This window comes from Mercenaria mercenaria, unplaced genomic scaffold (assembly GCF_021730395.1).
Source record: "Mercenaria mercenaria strain notata unplaced genomic scaffold, MADL_Memer_1 contig_796, whole genome shotgun sequence".
NCBI classification, from domain to species: Eukaryota; Metazoa; Mollusca; class Bivalvia; order Venerida; family Veneridae; genus Mercenaria; species Mercenaria mercenaria.
In genome coordinates this window covers 19,083-40,905 of record NW_026463699.1, presented here as the reverse complement: position 1 = coordinate 40,905, position 21,823 = coordinate 19,083, and the positions used below count along the sequence as shown (strand labels likewise).

The window sequence follows — 21,823 nt, the reverse complement described above, 5'->3', positions numbered from 1 at the left end:
GCTGTTATTTAAAGGCAACAAAAGTCCAGATGATATGATATTGTTTCCCAGCATAAAGTCCATACAGCACGAAATTTAAAAGGTCCGGAAAACTACTTTGGTCCAGAAACTACTGGGAAACCATTACACTTCATAGAGACAAAATTTCGAACAAAGTTTTAGAGTGTTAAGGTTTATCTATTATTTGACCTAATGACCTAGTTTCTGATCTAAGTAACCCAATTTATACATTTACATAGATTTTATATACAAATATTCTTACAAAGATCTGAGAATATCAAACAGAAAAGTGGCCTCCGAATGACGATATGGTTTTTGTTTAATTTATTCCAGTTACCTACTTTTTTATCTATGCTAACCGAGTGTTGAACGTAACCTAGATTTCATATCAGTCTGAGACAACTTGAGGAAGATCAAACAGAAAATGTGACCTCTAGAGTATTATTTTTGTTTGATATGTCCTAGGTTTTGATCTCTAGTAACAAAATCTTGTCCTAGCTTTTATCGAGAAAAAATTTTGACAACAATAGTTTCCTAATGATTGTTTCACAAAGTTAACAATGTTTACATATTGATATACCGAATGTCCTAGTTTTATACCTTAGATGACCCAGTAAAAAATCTTTCGAGATTTCATTGAGTGTATTATTTTGACCAAGTTTCATTAAGATTAGGCTTACATAGTTCCCTTTAGATTGTTAACAAGAACATTGTTAACAATGGACACAGGTTGAACACAATAGCCCAAATTGAACGCTGTGTGCCTGAGTGAGCTAAAGGTTTTGCCACTCTCAGGGGGCATCCATGGCCGAACAGTTAAGGTCGCTGATTTTGAATCATTTGCCCCCAACCGTTTGGGACGCAGAACTTTTTCATGTGTGGAAGTCATCGCTTGCTTGCGGAAGGTCGGTAGCTACACCCAGGTTGCCGCTGTGTCTGAAATAATGTTCAGATGGGCACTTGGTGTCTTCCTTTACGATCAAACGCTGGAAAGTTGCCATATGACCTACAATTATGTCTGTTTCACGTTACCGCACCTCCTCCTTCCCCCCTCTCTCCCCCACCCCCTCTCCCCCTCCTCCCCAACCTCAACAATAAAATGTAAAATTACTTTGCCACTTTTTACACCCAGTTGGGTCTTTTTTATTCTTTTTTTTTAAACTAGTATTCAGTGGTAAAGACACAAACCAAATTTATTATTTATCAAGCAAGTATCTATAAACTCAAAATTTTCACAAACTCTGAGATTTCCTTTCAAATATTCAATATTTGGAGCAATCATCAAACCTTCTGTGATAAAAGTCTATAATGTCAGTTAGAACAACATTTATGCACATTTCATGAGGGGAAAAACAGCTGTGTTTTGCCATTGACCGTTCAAAGGCGGTACCCTGCTGTTTTCGTTCTCCATGTGTGTTCTGTGTCTGTTTGCTAATTACTTCTTTGTTAATTCTTTGTTATAACTGCATTCGTTTGTGTTACTGTGCACATGTACTAAGCCACTGTATGCGTATATACACTTTCACGTACCCATATTTCAGTGTGGTGTGAGGTATGGGAGGCTGTGTTCTTTGAATGTGTGTATTCCTGTTTTACTTTTGTCCTTGTTTTTATTATTTATTACTTTGTTCTCTGAAAAGCAGTTTGCTCTATTTTAGGGTATCAGTCGACACATAATTATAAGTGATGCTTTATATACATAATTTTATGTAAAAACACCTTCGAACTTCTGAATCAATCCAATACTGCCATCTGTTATTGACACTTTAAAATATACAGCAGCTATGAAAATACCATATGATGTTGTTGCAATAGCTGTGCAATCTCAGTTTTACCAATACTAAGAATTAACTTGCCAAAAATGCATGTTTGTCTTTCTGAAATATCTTGGACTTGGACAAAAATGCAAGCTACAACGAAACAAATTGATATCACATTTTATAAATTTTGAATTAAATGATGAATTTATATCATTTGTAGTAACTTTATCTTTTTAGACCCTAATATATTGTTTTCAATTTTTGTTTATTCAGGAGCAAAGTTTAATAGTTATTTTCATCTAATATGCAAACACTTTTATAGTCAATATGTATGTACATAATTAATGAAACATGTGAATACACACATAAATTCATCCAAACACCTCTAGTTACAGCTAGCCCATTTATAATTGGGGCCCAAATTTTTGCATGTACAAAATAAAGAAATACAAATGTACAACTTTGTGCCACAAATAAGAAAGATCATATTTTAATGGTGAAAAGACCTAAGGTAAAAAAAACAAATTGAGGAAATGAGTGTTTGCAATCACGACAGGAGAAATATTTCGATTGCAAGACCGGATGTCTAACCACGTGACTACTGAGGCAACATATATACAGGATGTTCCATATTGTGCACGTGGAAAATAATACCGTTCGTACTCCATTAAAACATGCTGGCCACTGGCACCAGATCAGAAAGAAAATGCCTCCGCACGTGTTATACCCTACCTCTAGGTATTCTATAAGAACCATGGTCATGAACGGGAAAGTGCACTAACCCGTTTCAATCGTACATTTCTCAACTTTAACGCGCAGTTCGGTGAATGGGTACCTATTATATTGAACAAGCGATAATTTATCTTCCATCGTGCACCAGTCACATTGTCTCAATATTCCATATTGCTGAGATTATCAACATATTTTATGCTTTCGTCAACGTTACTGAAAAAACTTGCTTGACCTTCCCTAATGAACATCCGGTCTTGAGGTCACGGCAGTGTGCACATGTTTGGCGAAACGTAAACAAACAAAAACAGAATTTAAAAAAAATCCCATTTTTACACTAAAACTCGAAATGATGAATGATCTTTAATTTGAAATCGTACATTGGTCTGCATCTGTTCTGTTTATTTTATTCATTTTGCACATTTATGGTGCATTTTCATATTTAATCGAACACGTGTAGTAAAATGACGATTGACATACATTTTCACAACAGCCAGTCAGAATGGTTTTGTAATCTAGAACGGAACTTCAACAGGGAAGTTCAAACAAGTTTTTTGTGTAACGTTGAAATAACTATAAACTACGCGTTGTTTTCCTAAGATAAAATGTATTGAAAAAATGTGACCGGTACACAATGAAAGATAAATTACCACTTATTTGATATCCATAGTACACATTTACCGCACTTCGTGTTTTAGGTATGAAATGCGCGACTGAAACGGGTTAGCATATTTTCCTGTTCATGACCATGGTTCTTATAGAATACCTAGCGGTAGGGTATAACACGTACTGAGGCATTTTCTTTCTGATATGGTGCCAGTGATGCTGGCAATTAAAATCGGTATACATAAAATCTTTTACATGGAAAATGAACATCACCAAATTACAGCCTGTGGTATGACACCTAAGTCATGCTTTTTGTTTACATTCTGAATTTATACTAACAAGTTCTTTTATCAATTTTTATATTCATTTTAGTATCATTACCAAGTCGAAACTGTAAAGATGGATTCCATAGGACTTTTGATGCTGGTAATCTTCATACTTAAGCAATCAAGTGGCTTTCATTTGAATGAAAATAGCAATGGGCATTACCCCCATCCACTTGTTCACACATGCCTCAGAAATTTTGATGTCGATGAGTCATGATGTCTTGTACCAGAATTTTGTCAAGAGTTATTCGAATGTATTTAAAAAACATAAAGTCATCACTACTAGTAATAGCATAAGAAATACTGTTCAGGTCTGGTAACTGCTGTGGTGACTTGCATCCTACATGTATGCCAGGACCTTTCAGTACCAACTCCACCAACAACAGTCATCCTGACAAATTGAATTTTGAATTTAGAAAACAAAGAGGGCTACATTGTTCTTCATTTTAATATTAAATGTTTAATACCAAAGATCGATGAAATACGTTTATTTGCAAAAGTCTGTAATTCTGCAGGCATCTGCCTATCAAAATCTTGGTTAGACTCCAGTGTGCCAGACTCAGAAATTCATATTCACAATTCTTCAATCTGGCGGAATGATCGAGACCGCCGAGGCGGAGGCGTGTGCATCTTTGTCAGGACTAATATTGCCTTTAATCCCAGGGACGACCTTTTAGACTCAGAATTGGAAGCAGCATGGATTGACATTTTCCTTCCAAAATTAAAAGCTTTTTTATGTGGTGTTATATATCGAACACCCAGAAAAATCAATTTTTATAGTGATATAGAAGTTTTCTTCTCATAATAGCAGGATATCCTTTAAACAGAAACCATTCTTTTGAGAGATTTTAACACAAATATTAGTATAACTGTTGTATAACACATTTCTATATGAGATCATAGTTTGATTTTCTGTACAAAGAAAAAAACTTGATATACAATTTATAAACACAAAACTGTAAAAACAAGATCTATGAAAAACTACAGTAATGAAGAGTTTCAACAGTCACTTTTGTCTACAAACAGGTCTTCTGTGATACTTTCTGACAATGTCAGTGAAGCATGATGCAATTCTAAAATCATTTTTATCAGTTCTTAACGATATTAGAATCAAACAAAGAACTAAAACTTGGATAACTACTAATAAATAATGGGAATAAAGCTTTGAAGTTGAATGGTACTAGTAAAACTGAGGATGTCTTTAACTCTTTTAAATTATTGAGAAACCAAGCTGAGCACATGATTTTAAGAGCTAAAAGGGACTATTTTACTGTGTCGTTAGAAAACAACAAATCTAACTCTAATTTGTTTTAGAAAATCTTGAAACAGTTAGGCTTACCATCTAAGAAAAATGTTTCATCTAGTAGTAATAATGGTTTGAAAATTGATGAAATTTGTTTTGATGTTTTTACAGTAGTTGAAAAATCAATTCTTTTTATACCACAGTTGCATCCAAGTTAATTGAAAAGCTTCCAAGTTCTACATTGAAATTTGGAAAACAATTTGTTGAGATTTTTATATTGCTAAAGGTATTTTTCAAGATTTTTTTCATTCAGTATTGTTTCCGAAAATATTATTCTAAAACATCTTAATGAATTAAAAGCTAGTAAGGCTGCTGATTTGGATGGCATTCCCAGTTTATTAAGTAAGGCTACTGGTTTGGATGGCATTTCCCAGTTTATTTCCGCCCCCACGGCCCATATAGTGAATATGTCTGTTATCCAGAGTTTGGTGCCAGATTATCTTAAAACTGCAACGGTCATTCCTCTCCACAAGAAAAATGATAAAACTGAAGTTGGAAATGGCCGACCTGCCAGTCGGCTTATCATCTCAGGGTCATTTTTTTTAGCAATTAGAAAAGTACTTAAATGATACAGTTTTCAGGATCAAGTTCAGTTTAAGTACAGATACCTATTTTATTTGTGCACTCGCCCGCTAAGCTCGATGGGGAGAGCGTCGGTCTACGGATCGGGGGTATTGAGTTCGATCCTCGGGCGGGGTGTTTGTTCTTAGTTTAAACAGACAGTAGAGTTAATATTAATTCTGATCATTTCAAAACCCTGAATTGATTGCCTGTAGAAAAGAGGGTACATCAGTTAACACAATGTCATAAAATTAAGTCTGGTTTTTGTTCCTTAAAATTCTATCCATAACAGGTGTACCCGGTCAAGAGTATTTGCAAATGCCGGTCAGGATCCCAATTATGGCCAAATCTTCAGTGACACAGGTCGTTTTGCATTGCCCAAGGTTGGTAGTTTTGGGAAAAAGTCATTTGTTTTCTCGGGTGTATCTTCATTGAATTAAATTCCACAAGACCCTAAAAGATATTACTTCCCCTTTAAAATTTAAAAAAAGGCCATGAAAGCCCATTTAATCACCAGTTAGCTATGCAGTTTTTCTGTTTTTATTAGTAATTCTTTGGATCTAGTCTTCTATGTTTCGGTATTCTAAATTAATTTTAGTGGTACATGTAAGTAGGTTGTATTTATCTTTTAATCTCAGTTAGATTTTTAATATGTGCCACATAGGTTATTGCAATATTTGTCAGTATTACTACGAAAACTTAATTTAAGGCTGTGTCATGCCAACAATAACAGGGACCACAACTGAAATAAGAGAAACTTTGTGTTTATCTTTATTGTGTTATCCCTGGTATTTGGTGCCCATATCATGGTTAAAAAATCTCCGTGTGTTTAACTTTTGCTTTGTAATGTTTTCATTTTATATTTTATTTATCATGCATTGTTTTATGTTATGATTAAGATGTGCACTAGTTTCCAAATAAAACTTCCTTACTTATAGCCATTAGCCAAATAGAATAGAAAGTAACTTCGGCAGGACAATGTTCAAGTTTTTTTCTTTTCATGGAGACATCAACGGAATAAAACCTAATACATGTATGTATTTTTGTCAAACAAATATTGCTCTATCCGAATACGGTAGACCCAGTAAGTGATCAAGTTACACTTTAGATAATAGAGAGTTTGAGATTTCAACCTTCACCTTCCCCTTCAACGTCTCTTGCGAAGTTAAAGTATGAAGTTGAAGTTCGATTAAAATTCCTTGAGATTTCAAACTTTCGAATGAACCTTACTTCTTTAAATCCGCCCATTCAATGTATCTGTAATTATGATCGTTTTTCTCGTACATTTTGATATCAATTGTCCGAAAGTGCAGGACTTTTACAAGAGGTTTTAGAAATGAAAATTAAGGTATAGGTCCATGTTTCGGAGAAAAAAGTTCGAACGTCATCAAATCATAGAAAGAAAGCATTGTTTTACATGAAAATTTAACAGCATATAAAACATTTATATTATTCTACCGAACCATTGTCAATTTATTCATGTATGTATTGAATTCCGGAAAGGGACTGCATGAAGGGGCCACACTTCTGGACAGTTCAGCGCCTTTAAAAACTCACCATTTTGAAAAAGCTGTTACATGTCTTCGTTTTGATGCATTTGCAACATCGTGCGAGTGTTTAAACTTTACATAACTAGGTAAAACATCGTTTTTGACAATTGTTTACATTTATTTCTTTACAAATGACATTCTTATTCAAAGGGGGGCAACGCATTAAGAATACTTTAAGTATCCAACTCTGTGGGACAGGACAGTAAAGCATGTATTGGACAGATAAGTTGTGCGTCAAGGTGCTGTTCATTTACTAAAAAAATCTGTTATTTTGTGATATACTGCTAAACCTTAAATAAAAACATTTTTTCAAGTAACATAATCATCGCATGGATATATAAAATGATGTCAGTATACAATGCATTGTAAATCATACATGAGAGGAAATAAAAATGATAATCATATCAACGTATTCTATTGTTGATGGTGTTCTTGAAAGATATTACAGTTAATATTTTTTAAACAAAAACATGAGACTTCAACTACAACAAATGCATTTCTCGATATACTTTGAAGTTAAATATATGAGATAAAGCAAACATAAAAGGCTGTTGACTAGTATTTCATAGTTTTTCTTAAAGTTGTTTTTTCTTACTTTGAATTGGTATGTTGTACATCGAATTCCTTAAAAGACGCGTTTTACTTGTAGACTGTTCCTGTTGAAAATCTAACCTTTTAAAAGATATGTTGATAACATGAGCCAATAACATGTGGGCATATACACGTATTTGTTTGAATATACTATTCCATAAGTAAAGCATGTGCAGATCAAAGAATTTTGGTTAGAGGGACACCAACTTTAAGAGGGGGGTCACCCATTCAGGGTGGGGGGAGGTGGGGGGGGGGTAGTCACACCGAGTTTCAAGACCGATTTTCTTTGTTAAAAAATGTAAGAATCAAAGGGGGATTTACCCAAATGCTCCTCTGCCATGTTCTGGGTCCGTGCATGTAAAGAATGGAGATATCCCATACGGCTAACAGGAAACCTCTCGCATCATGATATCATAGATCTAAAATTATCTGATACTTCAAAAAAAATCCGTCTTTAAAGTTACTAGTACCATTTTATGTTTATAATTAAAACGCAATTGTCTTATTAAGTGTCCGGCAGAAACGGATTGATTCTATTTGGAAGTTAAAATAAAATGTTCCACCAAATGATAATCGCGCGTTATCATTCATTTTTCAAGTGAAATGACTGTCATCCCATGTGCCTCCATCCAGATTTCAGTCTTTGATGCCGTGTATGTGGACAGAGTAGATGTACAAAGACTGAAGTTTTGACTTTCGTGATATCACATCTTCGGACGTTCAAAACTTCACTTCTTACGACAAAAAGGCCCATCTGGTATAATTAATACCGCCTGAGGACACAAATATGCCGTAGAAGTTAAAGTTTGAACAAAATCTCAAAGTTTCTCAAAATCAGTTGATAACTTCATACTTCCAGGTTCAATTCAATGTATTTAGTTAAAATCATTAGCTAAACAAAACTTCAATATTCTTATACTTATTGATAGTGTTTCGCATCAAATTTAGTCCAGTTATACATATGGATAATCGAATAACTTAATAAGCAGAAATCCTGAAACTAAGCTTTTTATTTCACATAGTAATAAAACGAAGTCTTAGGCTTACTTGAAATTATATGGAAAACTTTAGTTATAAACGACATTGTGTCTGAAATCATTAGTCCTCCACCTCTGATTCATGTGGGGAAGTTGGCAGTTACCTGCGGAGAACAGGTTTGTACTGGTACAGAATCCAGGAACACTGGTTAGGTTAACTGCCCGCTGTTACATGACTGAATTACTGTTGAAAAACGGCGTTAAACCCAAAACAAACAAACAAAAACGTCTGATATAAATAAAATACACGCATATTGGTGACGTTTTACCCCAAATATATATGAGAGACGTTGAAGTGGAAGGCGAGGTTGAAATGTCAAACTCTCTAATGTCTAGTGGTAGTGGTCCCGTGACTGAACCAAGAGCTAGAACTGGCGCTTGAGGTTCGGTACTGACAGATAAATGGTAATAGATAGGGGATGAAATGTCCAGAAATTTAACCCCTTCATATATCCCTATATCTGAACACATATGCCACCGCAAGTAGATGCAATTTTTGCAGAAAGAAATAAACGTTTCATGTTGTTTATTTATCATCATTATTGTAAAACAAGGCTCTCGTTATATTTTTATAGTGTTGTTGTTTGTTTTGTTTTTTTCATGTGAAAAAATAAACGTTCGTCTAAATTTTAATACAATAGATATTTTTTCTTTTATTTTGATTGGTCTATCATTAAGAAATGGAATTTACTCATAGATCTATTTATACTTGACATCTATAAAACGACTGACGCTTCTCCCATTGCTGACTTGCAAATCTCGGTTAACCATGTAAAACAGGAGGTTTCTACAAGTTAAGTGTTTGTCTTTTCTGAACTCCGTTTTCGTTAAAGACATTATATAAAGCGAACAACCGCCTCGGTTGCCTAGTGGTAGAGCGTCCGCTTCGAGTGCAGGTGGTCATGGGTTCGATCCCCGGCCGCGTCATACAAAAGACGTAAAAATGGTACTAGTAGCTTCCTCGCTTGGCGCTCAGCATTAAGAGGGTTGTGCTAGGACTTGTCATCCCGTTGTCAGTATAATGTGACTGGGTGGGGTATCATGTCACATGTCTACGGCGTGATATTCAAGTGAGGCAGCACTATAAAGTTGGGCTTTGTGCTCACTGCTGCAAGTAGACACCGTCGTTTATATGACTGAAAAAAAAAATTGTTGAAAAAGACGTTATTATTATTATTATTTTTTTTAGTATATGGCGACTTCCCAACTTTTGATGGTGGAGGGAGACCCCAGGTGCCCCACCGTGCATTATTTCATCACGAGCGGGCACCCGGGTAGAACCACCGACCTTCCGTAAGCCAGCTGGATGGCTTCCTCACATGAGGAATTCAACGCCCCGAATGAGGCTCGAACCCACATCGATGAGGGGGAAGTGATTTGAAGTCAGCGACCTTAACTACTCGGCCACGGAGGAAAATGACGTTAAACCCAAACACACACACATTACATTAAACGACCGAAATCAAGGACAAAAGTCTAACTAGGGAAGCTACATTCAAATAACAGACTTGCCTATACATAAATATCGACGTTTCTGAAGCAAGATCTTTTAACCAAACAAGCTCTCTTTTTTCTGGCGCATCTTATTTTCAACGTTGACCGAGAGGTTAAAATTGACAAACGACAACTCGAGAGAGTAGGTATGTAGTAAACACTCTCATATCTAATTCATATTATCAAATACAAATATGATTATCGTACTGATATCTACCTATTAATCTGTAAAGTTATATGTGCCTAAAATGTTATTACAGGAGTGTTCCAAAATTTTTATTTAAAAAAAAATCACATGTTTGTGTTTCAAATAAGAAATGTTTTTCGTTGAGAAATACAAAACTGAAGCACAGACTTTCTATGCGTAACAATTATAATTTTGTGATGAATTAAATTTCTTTTCTTAGTTTTTCATAAAAACGGCGGATAAACAGAAACAGTATGTGCCCATTCGTTTCATCCAACCCGGGATACGCTGGTCACTTGAGCAGCAAAATTTTTAAGATTAACGAACTCAACGACGTACGCCGGCAATGCAAGTTGCAAGTAAAAAGTAACAAATTTCTAATTTGTTATGATTTTATATTTTGACCTGTTCCAAATAAGTCAGCGATTTTTCCTTGTGTTTATCCGAATTTATAGCGCGAAAATGCATGACCTGTTGCTTAGCCCATCTCGCAAGACCCATGTACAAACGGTGCACGCAGGATAGATTTGGACAGTGACGGGAAGCCAAACGAATGCCTTTCCGGCTGCCAGTGGCAGAACGGCGTACGCCGCAAATGTGAAACGAATTGCCCTGTATCTACAATATCTACGGCCTTGGAAAGTAATTTGCTATGGTTAAAGAATGTTTAAAATTGTGTCTCATTACGTAGACCGAAGGTTATTCAATTAAATTTTGGTATTTTTGTACATAACCCTACCAAAAAGAAACAGTGATATATTCACAAAAGCTGGACGGTTTAAATTCACCTAATTAAGTGACGGATTAAGTTCCCTGTTTCTGATTTATCCTTTCTTCGGCTTTTCCAATTACTGACACTCACCTAATTACCACAATCTTACTATGATATTCAATGTGCAAATACTCACGTGAACAAAACTACAAATAATAAAAATGTTCGTTCTTAATCGAAGTCCAGACATGGAGGTCCCAAAACGAACAAAATGCAGACATCATATTAGAAACCCATAAAAATAGAAGCGGATAATAAGTTTTCAACAACCCTGTATCATTCATGTAGACACAAGATAAAGATTTAACTATCACGGGGTAACATTATAGATAATTCGCAAAGTCGTTGCATTAAAGTGGATATGGATTTCCGTAAGTGATATAATTTATGATCAAAAATAATGTAATGATCACAACTTGAACTAATTCCTTCGTTTATTAAATCTTACGATCTGTATTTTCTGAGATGTTTATAAAACAGAAACAGTGGTAAAAATCTACTCATTAACAACACTTTTAGTGTATAGAATTTATATGAATTATATAATAAGAAAATTATTTCTAAATTTTAAGATTATCATCTATATTGTTAGTTTTCAATGTGGAAAGTGTAGACCTTGATTGTTTTGTAAACTGTCTGGAGTTTTCTGCTGAAAGATTGTCACTAGAATATTTTTGTAGTCCCTCACTTTTTAGTTTACCTTCCTTATTGTTTGAGTGAATACTAAATGTTCTTAGGTTAGAGATCTGTTGTCTGAATCATATATGTGACATTGATCTTTCAATGTTTTGAAAGAGACCCTTGTTGTAAGTCTGTTTGTTTCCATGTTATGAAATGAAAAATTTTAAACAACCGACTAAGATGGTAAAATATAACCGACTAAGATGGCCATTGCCATAATTAATCCGATTTTATAATTTCCTGAAAATGTGCATCTGAAACTTGTGTCAATATTGGCTCAGGTTCTGGTACCTTATTTGATATATATCCAACAAGTGCAATGTATGTTAGATGATTTGGGGAATTTAGTAGCGCTAAATTAGTAAAGTAAAAAATCTACTACCCTTTTCTCTATTTTCTCCTACAATTTTAATATTAATGCTAAAAAGTAGGTGTGGATTCAGTTTACTAAAATTTGCACACAAACAGATGCGATTTATAACAATAACCGATATTTCCTAACAAAACAATTCTGTCTTTGTGCAAGCTATATCATTACACTGGATCTTACACTACATGTTTTACATTGTATAGTTAAAAATATCTTTGGATCAAGGCAGAGAGGAAGAGCACATCAACCCCAACCTGAACCTGAAGTAGAAAAACAACCTGAAGAACCAGAACCACAAGATGAAAATCAAGAAGAAAATTCATATTCTGACATTATTTATGAAAACTCGTGGAGAAAGTATGGTTCTCTTGAAGGTGAATGGGACAAAAAGGTAAATTGTTATCTTTGCATGTTGGACTAAATTTTACCCCTAAAATAAATATAAGACAATTTAGAAAAGTATAAGACAATTTAGAACATTAACATATGCAGGAATATGCAGTCAAGTATAATAGCTAATTAAAAGCAATATCAAAAATCGGAAGTTACAAACAATTGCAAATATACAAAGTATAAACACACTATTTCGAGGACCATGTAATATACTATTGCAACTTTTCTTTAAAATTTCATGCTCTTCTTAATCTAAAGTTCTCTGAAATACATTATAATTCACATAATGTTGCTCAAATAGAAGTTCCACTATTTAACTCCCTCAATAAAATAATGGTTTGGTTGGGGGCATTATACGGGTCACTCTGCCCTTGCAATGGGCCCCGTCATGTCGCGTCTAATCGCGTCCTGTTTCGTTGAATATCTCTTGTCAAAACAGAACATCTTCATTGACAATTCTAAAGCGAATCCTGAATTTTTTAATCAAATCGTTTTGAAACCAAATCGTGTCAGCCGCCTACACCCATAAAAATTATGTTTGCTAAACAATGCAACATTTTTTTCTGCTGATGAAAGAAGTATTAACTTAGCTCTTAAAGCTTTATTTCATACCGAAATATTTATATCTTTTCTGACTCGCTTTCTGTTTTGCAGTCAGTTCATAACCGAAATACTGAAAATCGTTTTATTCACAATTCACTTTCTCCAACTGCGTTGGTTTCAAAGCCATATTAGCATTAATGGAAACCAGAATGCTGATATTACAGCAAAGAAATCGTTTTCATTACAACATTCTGATTTAATAATATTACTACTCGAATGTGAATTCTCAAGCTCGTATTTCATCTAAAGAACAGTGCTTAGTTGAGTTAGTTCAATAAATTTCATGAAAGTAAACCCACTTTAGGTGAATGACACCAATGGAACAAATCTGGTTGTATCATTAATTTTTTATTTGACTTCGGTAGTAAATATCTTTCTGTTGACAATATTTTATCCTTTTTAACAAGACAAGAATATGTTATAAAATTTGAACCTGAAATAAAATCTACTTACTTGATAACGTGTTTCGACATTTCTAGCATCAGATATTTTCAAGTCTTAAATTCCCATAAAGAACTGTATCCATACTACAGGCAAAGAGAAAAGTGGGGTGTTGACTTTTATAAACTATAAATCTAACAATCCGCTGTTTTTGCTCCTTTCCGTTTTTTTCGATGTCTCTTTTCAAGACATAAAATTCTTATGCCGCCATATTTTTCTAGCATGCATATTTCGATAGCATGATACACATACATACTGAAATGCGGTAGAGTAAAAGAAGCATGAAAATGAAAAATAAGGACTATTTGTATTCGGACTACTAGAGCAGCGTATGCTTACATTTATAATGGATTTGGTAGTATCAGCTTGTTTATAGTTTACATAAATGACATTTACCGATGTTTTTCAATGTGCGTTTTCAATTTAACTTTATGATTTTTTTAAATCAGTTTACCGTAAAATCCAACAGGTTTCTTTATTCTGAATATTAGATCCTTTCGCCAGTCAAAAATATGGGATCGACCATAATGTAATAAAATCATGGTCATGCGACTGAGACACGAGATATAAACGCTAATTTTGTAGAGACAGGCATCAGGAAATAGTTACTTTCATTTTACCAAGCAGCTTTGACACAAACTTGGAAGTATGTAACATAGGTTAAAATCATCCGCAGACATTCCTCCTTTCAAAAAAAATTGCTCTACTTATTTAAGTTATAATAAAAAAAATACCATATTTTACACTCAAGAAAGATGAGAAATTAATCTTTTTATAAGCTGATTTTGCTAAATAAATAATTTCAACATTAAATTTTGAACAAAATGTCCTTTTTCAACATTGAATTTGGATCAAAAGAATCAGTTTTGAACGGGGTCAATATTTAATATTACACCGGCATTCCTTGCCCTTTTAAGTTCCATAATTACTCGCCTTCTGGATTTTCAAAACACAATTTAACTGTCTTCGTTAAATATCTCCGAAACAAATGAATGTATGGTATTGGAATTCACATAACCCTTTTGATTCATTCAACATTCCAACTATTCTATCTTTTTGTCTCTTTTACAAAATTGTATCCCTTTTGAATTGTTCATACTTATGATAATCACAATTCTAACCTAAATTATGATGAAGGTATCTCCATTTTTTCATAGGTTTTCCAGTTTCATTTCATGGGAGCAGTGGACAGTAAATTTAAAAATACTACACATTATTTGTGTTGATACTAATGCGAAAAATATCATTAAAAATTACGATTTTGAGAAATGTTTGGGGAAAAAAGACAGAACATAATGCAAATACTTTCACTTTGCACTTCACCAAGTGAAATTTTTAGCCGATCGATTTATTTGTTTTTATGATAAAATATCGGTTTCCGGAGATTCTTCTTTTAAGAAAAAGGATAAAAATTGCACACCTGACGCGCTCTGGCCCGTATAATCTGCAAATAACTAACCTTAAACGGATATTTTTTTAAAACATGGCCAGACAAAATGATGGTAGTAAGAAAAATGTCTCATAGACGTTTACTTTTTTCGCTGAATCTAGATGGATGGATGACCAGTTTACGTTTGTCTCATCTGGCTTTCGTTGCCTCAAGTAGGATTTCAGACCCGTCTACTCGTAATAAGGAAAACCGATTATTTCATTCAATTATTTTACACAACAGTCACTCGTCCGTAGGAATCCTTCAGTCTATAATTAAAACATCATAGATAACCAGTTGAAATGAATGTATTTAAAATACATCTATTCATTTTATTAATTGCAGTAAGTAAAAAGCTAAGTACAACAATTCTGTCATGGATATATGCAAAATTAACCCACTTTTTGCACTAAAACTTTCATATACGCAGTTTTGAACATTTGGTGTAATGAATGACTTTGACCCGAGTGATGATTTTACATTCAATGTCATTTGATACAATGATATGACAGTGGAAGAATCGAGCTGAATGGCCTCAACACTCTCATCAACAGATCTATAACATGAACTTAAAACGTACATTACGAAGTATTAAAATGATACGCTGTGTATAAGTTATTAACTGTTTAACAATTTAGTGGGAGTATAATTCACCTTCAGTAATCGCCCTAGATAACTTTTGTTTCATCTATAGTATAGTGACACCTTGCTAGATGAGATAGAGAAGACTACTGCAAAACTAAACCCTGGAAAATTGAACATCATGATGATCGGACAAGTACAGAGTGGAAAGTCTTCTACAATTAATTCATTCTTTTCAATAACAGAAGAGCGAATTGCATCAAGAGCCAAAGTTGGAAAATCTGAGGCCTCATATTCACTTGATGTACGTATTTCAATTGTGACACAATGCATATCGTTCATAATCATTTCAGAAGAAAACGTTTTCATTTTGTTACACTAGTTATAGGGTGACCAACATTTTATATAGTAATAAAATAGTTTTATTGTGCACATTTTGTTTCGTTTTTATATAGTGTTTATGTGAGCGTGCATACATGTGTGTCAAATGTCTTTTCCAACAATTTACCCGTCATATAAACGACGGTGTCCTCTAATAGCAATCCATATATTATCTTTATAATGCTGAGCGCCGAGTCAGGAAGTTACTAGTACCAGTTTTCAAGTCTTCGGAAAGATGCGGCCAGGGAGCAAACCATTGGCCTCCTTCACTCGAAACGGGCGCTCTACCACTAGGCTACCGTGGTTGTTTCCTTGATATGCATAACAATAATTATCTATAGCGGAACAGTCAATTTTGGATTTATCAGTTATTTCCCAGTTACTTGCGGAGAACAGGTTTGTAATGGTACAGAATCCAGGAACACTGGTTAGGCTAACTGCCCGCCGTTAAATGACTAAATTACTGTTGAGAAATGGCGTTAAACCCTATGCGAATCGGACAAGAACGAATGCGAACCAGTCAAGTTCAGAATAGGGAAGGCGTGAGTAACGAACAAAACGCATATCAGCTCACTGCTACCTTACATCTAACGGACAATTTTGTCCGGTGGAGTACGTTCTAAATTTTGAACAAGCTCAAAATTTTCCACCGGATGGAACGAACATAGCCGGACAAGGAGTGCAAGCGCCGCATGAGAAACGGAAAAGAAACGCATGCGAACGGACATAAACGGACTGAAAATTTTGTTATACGTTGGACGTCCGTTAAGGCTATAAGGTGTAGTGTGACTGAGATTTAAGCAAACAAACAAACCCTTTCCCGCTGTTCAATCTGCCACAAATTGAATGCATGCGAAAGCATTTAGGTTTAAATCGCAACTGACCATATATCACAAATATCCAACTGTGTGTACAAATTCTGGGTTTAAAAAAAAACCGCAAAGTTATAGCCACATAAATATCATCTGGTTTTACAATGCAAAGTTTAACGAGTTTCGTTGTTTTTACTGTTTTATTGGCATAAAAAGTTTCCATTTGTTGGTGTAATATTTAATTTTAATACCTCAGAAATGCTTCTGTTGCTAACTTCTATTTAATGAATAACAGCAGTAGACTTCTGTATTTTTTTTTTTTTTTTTCTATATTATTTTTCTATATTTTTTTTCTCTGCAAGTGTAAAAAGACAATGCGCCTAACTTCATTTATGAACGCTTATGAAAATTATGTAAAATGCGTCTCAAGAATATTCCTATGTTCACGCACAAAACTTCTGAAGCAGACAGAAACAAATATCGTACTATTAAAAAGGAGAAGATAGTAATAATTGCTAAAGCTCATTTTCCTTCGACATACAAATTAAAGAATAGCTTCGGATACTTGAATTGCATGTTGTAATAGTTATACCCCACAAACAAACTTTGAGGGGGTATATAAGGAATAAGCTTGTTGGTCGGTTGGTCGGTCTGTCAGTGGTTGGTCGGTCTGTCAGTGGTCGGTCGGTCGGTCGGTCCCTTGGTTTTCATCGTTTCCGGACAATAACTCGTGAAAAGCTTGACATATTTAAAAGACCTTTGGCACACATGTATAACATCACAAACCAAACTAGAGGTCAGTAAATCATAATTACTTGAGAACGCTTGGGCTAAGAATCATAAATTTTGGAACACATGTATAACATCATAAAATACAAGTGCCAACGAGGGAACATCATAAAATACATGTCAAGTTCGACTTTGCGGACAGTAGGTCAAAAGGTCAATGTCACAATGACCTGGAAAAGTTAAACAGTTTTCAGATGATAACTAGGGAACGCTTAAGTCTAGGATCACAAAAGTTGATATGGAGGTAGGTTATGATCAACAGAAAACCCCTATTGATTTCGATGTTCGACTTTGACATTTGCTCACTTCTGTGACAAGGCCGTATTGTGGGGGTTTAATTCGTCACTCTTTGTAACCGCTCTAGTTTTACTTGGATTCAGTGTTGTTATATTTTCTGATTGTTTTGGATCATTGAGTTTATTCATCATTAAATGTGTAATAGACTTCCGCTTAAGCTGGTGCTAGAGTTAAACATATTCAGTGGCATGTATGGTTAAATGTTGTGCTTGTAATAAATCTTTGTCGAATGAAGAAAAACATATAAAAGGTTTCAGACAAGCATGTAACAGAAGGTAATTTTAAAAAAGACTTGACGATTTCATAAACGACTTTGTGTCCGAAATCATTTGTCTTCCACCTCTGATTCATGTGGGGGAAGTTGGCAGTTACTTGCGGAGAACAGGTTTGTACTGGCACAGAGTCCAGGAACACTGATTAGGTTAACTGCCTCTGCTTCTGTCTCAATGTGTTGATGATTTATCATACTTAACTTAGCTTGATATTTATGATTTTATTGCCTCAAATATAATTGCATAGTCAATTCTGTATATAAATGTTTGATGTTCCATAGCATTCTACTTTTCATTATTCATTTCCTCTTTTTATAGTTACATGTTATTCCCGGGGAAGGAAAGTTACAGCATATAGTTTTCCATGATGTCATGGGCATTGAACTCGGTGAAAAACAAGGTGTTCATATTGATGACATTTCAAGTGCTGTGAACGGACAACTGAAACCTGGATACAAGGTTAGGTGATGGCGCATTTTGATGCTAGTTGCCAGTAATGTCACCATTATATTGTGCGTTTCTAAAGCTCTTTCGTTTTTGACATGTTAGTGGATTTGATATATTAGAAATTTCGTTATCTGCTGCTTTAGGCGAGAAAAATGTTAGCTTCACATCAAATATATTTCATTCAAAAACATTACCTTTAAGTAAACGTCAGTTTCATTTTGGCTTTAGTCTGAATTTAATATATCGTTACTGGTGTTTTTTATCTGATTACAGTTCAATCCAATGGCACCAGCTAACGTGCAAGGCACAGAGGTAGATGAATCGCTAATGATTCATTGCGTGATATATATTGTCGACGCAGAGAATATCTTTTCAGAAACTGTTCAAAGTTTTCAAACCAAAATAAAAGATCTGGAAAACAAACTGAAGATTGGTGAGCATTATATTCCGCTAAAATTAGTCATAGCTACAGAGTCTTTACAACAAATGAAGAAAAATGTATACGATAAGTTTATAGTAGTCGCAACTTGACCGCGATGGTTGACCTTAGGCTGATTATTCATATCGATTATTTCATTGTAGAAATCAAGTGTGCTTAGAGTAGCCGTGTATATTTATATGGAATTAGTTTGTATACAGTGCAGTATCAAAGTATATTTATTTACATTTTATCAGTTAAAACTTCCCAATACACTAATTTATATTTACGCAAATTTTCATTTCCTTTTTCTCGTGCAGCTCGTGTTTTACGTACACTCCTTTTCAATAATAGGTTGTGCCTTATCTTGTATTATAATGCAATGGTCAACCATCGGGGTCAAGTTGCGTCCACTTTATAAATATATTATATATCCATCAATAAGCATGAAACCTTACAGACAAAAACGTTTTGTTTAAACAAATAACTCAAGTTAAACAATATATCGTTATTGATGTTTTTAATCTGTGTAAACGGGTAGACGGATAGCTCAGTGGTTTGCACACTGGCCTTCCAATCCTGAGGTCGGGGGTTCGATCCCCGGCAGCTACTCGGGAATTTTCAGAAACGCTTTTCAGTGTTTCCCACACAACAAGAGGTGTACTGGTCAGGAACCCAGGCAATCCTTGCGTGTATCAGTACTATACACTGGGCACGTTAAAGAACCAGGTTGTCTGTTCGCAACGAGCTAGGGTAAGTTAGCCGGACAAGCCTGTATCTGAATTCTGATCTCTCTGTTGTGGGGGCTTTGTCTCACTCTGTCCCTCTGGTCAGTCAGATCGCTCTGTGTCTGTACTAGTAGAGGATAAATTATGCGCCCTGTGTGGCTGCATTTGAACTATGTAAAGCGCCTTTGAATGTGAAATTGATCATGAAAAGGGCGCTATATAAATCTGGTATAATAATGATAATAATAATATAAATCTTTGGGTTAAAGACATATAACAAGTGTTTTTCTTTATTGGTCATCTACTGGTTAAAAACCCAGCCTTGCATTCCTTACGTCAGTGGACCAGTCCATCCCCGTTTTTGGTTTGGTTATTAACTTTACCTTGGTAAATAACTTTTAACTGCCTCAATAGCCTTGTGGTAGAGCGTCCGCTTCGAGTAAGGAGGCCATCGGTTCTATGATAGAACTTCTATCCCCGTCATACCAAAGACGTGAAAATGGTACCAATAGCTTCCTTGCTTGGCGCTCAGCATTAAAAATGGGAACACTCATACCCTCTTGACGATGGATTCTATCCGGAATGAGGTGTTGAGATTGATTAATATTAATTGCAGAACGTTCTTCACAATCGACTTAAATTAATTATGTATAAACTAATAACTTTGCCATACATAATGGCATTTACATGTGCTTCGTATAAGAGTCCAACCCTAAGGTGGAGATCACTGATAGATATCAAATGTTTCTTTTATGCATGAATCTCTAGATAATATATGACACAAACATTCATCATATCAAGACAATGTGTCACGTACAGTTCCAAGACTTTAGGCTGAAGGTCGAAATAAATAATTTTATATAATTTTTAATAAATATGTACACGAATGATTAAATTAAAAGCAGTTAGAGACCAGAAGATATACAAGATATGTTTACTATTTAAATGTTCCATTTTTGCAGGGTCCAACAGGATGGTTATCGTTACAAAGATAGATAACATCAGTAACATAGTAAAAGATGATATAACAAAAATATTTAAAAGCGAAAATATCGAAAGAGTCGTTGAAAGTGCTAAAAATACGTTTGGAGTCCCAAAGAACTACGTTTTTCCTGTTAAAAACTACACAGATGAGGCAGAAATCGAACACTTCAAGAATATCCCTCTACTACTTGCCCTGCGACAAGCTACATATTTCGGCGCCGATTATATGCGAGGAAAAAAGGTCGATAATCAAAAGAAATCATGACCTGATTTGAACGGTGCAATCAAACCGACCATTGAAATGTGAATATAGTATTTTGAGACAAGGTAGCATCACATAAACTGTATCATGTTGCACTTGACAAGGGAAATCGTTAACAATTGTTATTTCCAATGTTTTTGCGGCCCTTGATTCTGTTTTAGTTTTGAATAAAACTCAGTATATTTTACTATTTAGAAAATACCTGTTACTAGATATTGGTCTTTAAACTAAAAGAGCTCGATGTAGCCATCAACAAGAGGGTCTTGATGACCATATATCGCTCACCTGTTAAACATTTTTTCTTTTCTTTTCTTTTCTTTTTTTTTTTTTTTTTTTTGGTGGGGGGCATTGAAGTCATCAAGATAAGCATTCTGAAGTTTCATGAAGAAAAGGTCATAAATGTGGCCGCTTCTGTGTTAAAAAGATTTTCCTTAGTGTGGTTACTAAGTTTTTTACTCAACATAACATGATACAGTTGTGAACTTTGCATGGGGATCATCAAGATAAACATTCTTACCAAGTTTCATGAAGATTCATAAATGTGGCCTTTACTGTGTTAACAACTTTTCCTTTGATTTGAACTGATGACCTAGTTTTTGTCTCGACATGACCCAGTTTCGAACTTGACTTAGGAATGTTTTTTTCTGGATTAAACGTCACACCGACACATGATAGATCATATGGCGACTATCCAGCTTTAATGGTGAAGGAAGATCCCCACATTGATGAGGGGCAAGTGATTTGAAGTCAGCGAACTTAACCATCCGGTCACGGAGCCCCCCCCATGGCCAAGATAAACATTTTGACCAAGTTTATGAAGATATGGTCATAAATTTGGCCTTAAATGCGTTTTAAAACCTTTTTTCTTTGATTTGAACGGGAGGCTTAGTTTTTGAGCCCATACGACCTAGTTTCAAAAGGCTTAGAAATCATCAAGATAAACATTCTTACCAAGTTTCAAGAAGGTAGGGTCAAAATCTAAGGTGTTAACAAGCTTTCCTTTGTTTTGACCTCGGTG

At 34.8% G+C, this 21,823-nt stretch overlaps 1 protein-coding gene across 1 annotated transcript; it reads left to right on the top strand.

The window, feature by feature from the left end:
* Nucleotides 1-11,213: 11,213 nt before the first annotated feature.
* LOC128554839 (uncharacterized) lies at nucleotides 11,214-21,042 on the top strand. Its single transcript, XM_053536150.1, has 6 exons — nucleotides 11,214-11,287; nucleotides 12,171-12,358; nucleotides 15,528-15,719; nucleotides 18,285-18,425; nucleotides 18,687-18,846; nucleotides 20,522-21,042. The coding sequence occupies exons 1-6, from the start codon at nucleotides 11,278-11,280 to the stop codon at nucleotides 20,806-20,808; spliced, it is 978 nt and encodes a 325-aa protein (XP_053392125.1). The 5' UTR covers nucleotides 11,214-11,277; the 3' UTR covers nucleotides 20,809-21,042.
* Nucleotides 21,043-21,823: the final 781 nt, after the last annotated feature.

What these genes read in the sequence shown, in the direction of transcription:
- LOC128554839 (XM_053536150.1), top strand. An exon ending in AACTGAAACCTGGATACAAG is followed by an intron (nt 18,426 to 18,686) that starts GTTAGGTGATGG and finishes ATCTGATTACAG; the next exon opens with TTCAATCCAATGGCACCAGC. An exon ending in GGAAAACAAACTGAAGATTG is followed by an intron (nt 18,847 to 20,521) that starts GTGAGCATTATA and finishes CCATTTTTGCAG; the next exon opens with GGTCCAACAGGATGGTTATC.